The following is a 3,649-nucleotide window of genomic DNA, read 5'->3' on the forward strand; positions in this document are numbered from 1 at the left end:
AGGTCAGACTGAGTGGAACACACACAAATCTCCATGATCACAAATCATTTGACATGTTGGGTATGTAGTGTACTCCACTCAGCACCCAAAATGAGTGAGGATCAAAGCCCTAACCTCCCTTATACAGTTCAGAATCAGTCTTACTGATGGTCCTTACCTGACTTGGGGTAACTCAATATGAACAAATCTTCATCTTTCACCAAAAACTTATTACGGACATCTTCCACAATTTCTTTTTGAAACGCTATGGCAGGAAAAGGAATTCCTTCAAACCAATTGTAGTCTGACATCATGAATCCTTGTAAGTGCTGTTAGGATTCCACCCCTTGACACCTCTTTAGCTTATAGCAAATGTTAGAGATTGGATTTATAGTGCAGGTAAAAAATCATTAACATTCTCTGATGTGTTGTGAAACTAGCTAATGATAGGAAGAAAGAAATATTTTAACCACAGTCAAAGGTTACTGTATTGAGCAATTTTGAACTCCTACAAAGAACATTCTGCAACATTTGTGAGTTCATGATCCCAAACCAGAAAATTAGTCAGAAGTAATAAGACATAGATCCTAAGGTTAATTTTAAAATGTCTTCTAACACAATTTAGATTTCAGAATGATTTTAAATGTGCAGAAAAATGTCAGCGATTATACAGAAAATGCCCATGGCAATTTTTTCCAATAATAGTTCATTTTGAAAAACTCATAGTGTATTATCTGCCATTCTTCTTCCCCTTGAAGCCCACCCTCCCTTTCCCATATTTATGATCCCTTCTTTAATATTTGTTACTATTTATATATGCACATATGTACAGACAATCTACTGAGTTCACTCATTTGGGCTTGGATGTGATGTATCCTGAGGTGTGCAGTTGAGATTAAAAATATCAATGTGGGATTTCATCTCCAGTCACAGCTTATTCATCATCTCTTAACCAAAATTGATATGAATTATTTCTTCTTCTAAAGTAAAGCCATATTTAATTTCTCCTGGTCTCTTTAGTGTACCTACTAGTTCCATTATACAGGTTTGTTTGGGTAACTATACTGTTAAAAGTTCATTTGTCTATTTTCCTGTTGTGCCTAAGAGAGACATTTTCTATCAACAGTAGCCTTGGTCTGCTGGGGGATTTCTGTACCCTCTTCTGTGATTTTTTTTCCCTGAGTCATAGGTTGAAAGGATTTAATTGCAGATGTATCAGTTGGGGTTGGACACCTTAGAGTTATTATCTACATTTTGCACCATTGTGGATCTTTCTGAGAGTCTCCATATGTTGCAAAAAAAAGTATCCTTGACAAGGGGTGAGAACTGCAATTACCTGTGGGTATAAGGACAAGTACTTAGGAAACATCTGGGAATTATGCTGGTTTAGGGAACTGTTGGTAGTGAGACTCTTGGGGTTTTGCTCTTTCCAGTCCCCCTCATTGTATATACTTACAGTACCAGACATGGCTTCATTCTTTTTGAGTAAGCCTTAGGTGTAATTATAAAACCTTTGATGTTCCCCAAGATAAAATTGCCACCATTGTACTCCTGTGGATGTCTTGCCAGTCAAGTCATTCTTGTGACTCACAGGCTTCAGACCTGCATAGTTTGAGTGATTGTTCCTCTCCCTTGGCAGATTGAATAACATCTTACTTTATGAAAACCACTTCACTGGGAAGAGATTTCCAGGCTATTCTAGCTCAATTCCTCCAAATTCTGTATATGAAATGCATTGTGGCTTCAGCAACATAATCTTATCTTCAAATTCTGGGAGGCAACAAGGACAGCAATACCTGATGTTGTTTTGGTGTCTCTTAGAATCTCCTGACTAACTACTTAAGGGTAAGGTTCTCATGCATGATACTGGGGGTTTTGTTATATAGTCCACAGTTCTTGGGGAGAACATTAACATTCCATATGGTATAATATCTTTAAACTACATATTAAAGTTTCACACATATATATATGTTATATGTGATTTTAGATAAATATTGGATAATGTGATTCTCTATGTCTTTTCTAACATCCTTGGTATTATTGATCCTTCCTTCTCTTCTGTAACTGTGTATTAGATCTGTCTCCAAAATACACTCTATCCCTTTTTTTCCCATTTCTCCTATTATAGCACCTGTGTGCTATTCCAGCATCTAGCGTTTCTCTCCCAAATGATCCCTTTTTACTTTCCTGGTTACTCCAAGTTATAAACACACATCTACAGATTCAAGCCAGAAAGCACAAATAAGAGAGAACACTTGTCTTTCTAGGTCTGGGTTACCTCCCTCAGTATAATTTTTTTTCTAGTTTTACCCATTTGCCTAAAAGTTTCATGATTTCATTTATCTCCACAGTTAAGTAAAATTTTATTGTACACATGTATCACATTTTCAGTAGCCCTTTATTAGTTGAAAGACATTTAAGTTTTTTCATTTTCTAAGTATTATGTTTAGAATAGTAATAAACATGACTGAGAAAGTATTTGTGGAGTAAGTTATTATGTCTTTTTAGCATATGCCAAGGAATATTGTATCTATGCCACATCATATGCTTTTTACATGGATTTTTCAGCATGACTGCATCTGTTTGAAATGCAACTAAGTGAGTGAGGGTCCCTCTTTTCCCAAATTCTTACAATCATTTTTTCTCACCAGCATTTGTTTTCAGTTGTTTGCTTGGACATATTATTTTTGACTAGGGTAGATTAAATCTCAAAAGAGTTTAATTTTCATTTTCTTAAGTGCTAAAAATTTTGACCAATTAGAAAGTATTTTTAGTCATTTTTATTTCTTTTCTTGTGAAAAAATAAAACTGGCCAGTAGTAAAGGCCAGTTTTTTAGTACAGTCTAGTTTTTATGTGTTTGCCTGTCTGTTTGTAAGACTCTCCATCTGCTACATGATGTTCATGATCTTTCTCCTTCTATCTTTCAATAAAACAAACAAAAAAACCCAGACTAAAGAAAAATGAAATAAAAGACATCTTCCCTTAAAAAACAAGGAGTTTGTTCTGTGTTGATCCACTACACCTGGGTATGAGGATTGTCTTGTAATATGATTGATATGTCCAGTGACACTCCTTTACTTTACTTTTCACATAAAGTATTGATTATAAATAGCTTCTTGGTTGAGAGTGGGACTTTGTTTCCACTTCCTATTCTCTATAAACTTTTGCCTCTTAACAATCTATCATCTTCAGAGATGCTTGAGCCTTGGGATGGGTTTGATAGAGATATCCTGTTTAGGACTGAGTGCTCCAATTTTTCACATGGGTATTGTCCAGTTGTGACTCTGTTTTAATTACCATAAACTGCAAAAAGTAGCTTCTGTGATGAGAGTTGAGCAATGACACTGATCTATGTGTGTAGAGATATCTCATTAGGAGTCATTTTGTTGCTATGTTGATTTAGCAGAATCTATTTAGGGAAAGGGTCTTGTCTTCATTACCAGTGTCAGTTATGGGTTCCATCTTATGACAATGGATTTAAATCCAATCAAATAGTTGTTGGTTATTCCCATAACATTTATGCCATTATGACATCAATATATCTTGAAGGCAAGTCACTATTGTAGGTCACAGGCTTCATCATTGTGTAAGATTGATGATATCTTTCCTTTTCCTATAGTGTGTACCATACCTTTACCTTCTAGCACTATTAATTACAAGCAGTAAAGA

At 35.2% G+C, this 3,649-nt stretch overlaps 1 protein-coding gene across 2 annotated transcripts in view; it reads right to left on the reverse strand.

Moving 5' to 3' along the window:
* Positions 1-344, reverse strand: part of LOC116100378 (bile salt sulfotransferase 1) — a 31,002-nt gene extending 30,658 nt beyond the window's left edge. The window contains exon 1 of one of the 2 annotated variants that reach the window (XM_031384186.1): positions 158-344. In XM_031384186.1, the coding sequence (XP_031240046.1) occupies positions 158-293 (136 nt within the window). In that variant the 5' untranslated portion in view covers positions 294-344. The remainder of the gene's footprint in view (positions 1-157) is intronic. The other variant, XM_031384187.1, reaches the window with a different exon arrangement.
* Positions 345-3,649: the final 3,305 nt, after the last annotated feature.

The sequence above is a fragment of the Mastomys coucha genome, unplaced genomic scaffold (genome assembly GCF_008632895.1).
Source record: "Mastomys coucha isolate ucsf_1 unplaced genomic scaffold, UCSF_Mcou_1 pScaffold21, whole genome shotgun sequence".
In the NCBI taxonomy this organism is placed as follows: Eukaryota; Metazoa; Chordata; class Mammalia; order Rodentia; family Muridae; genus Mastomys; species Mastomys coucha.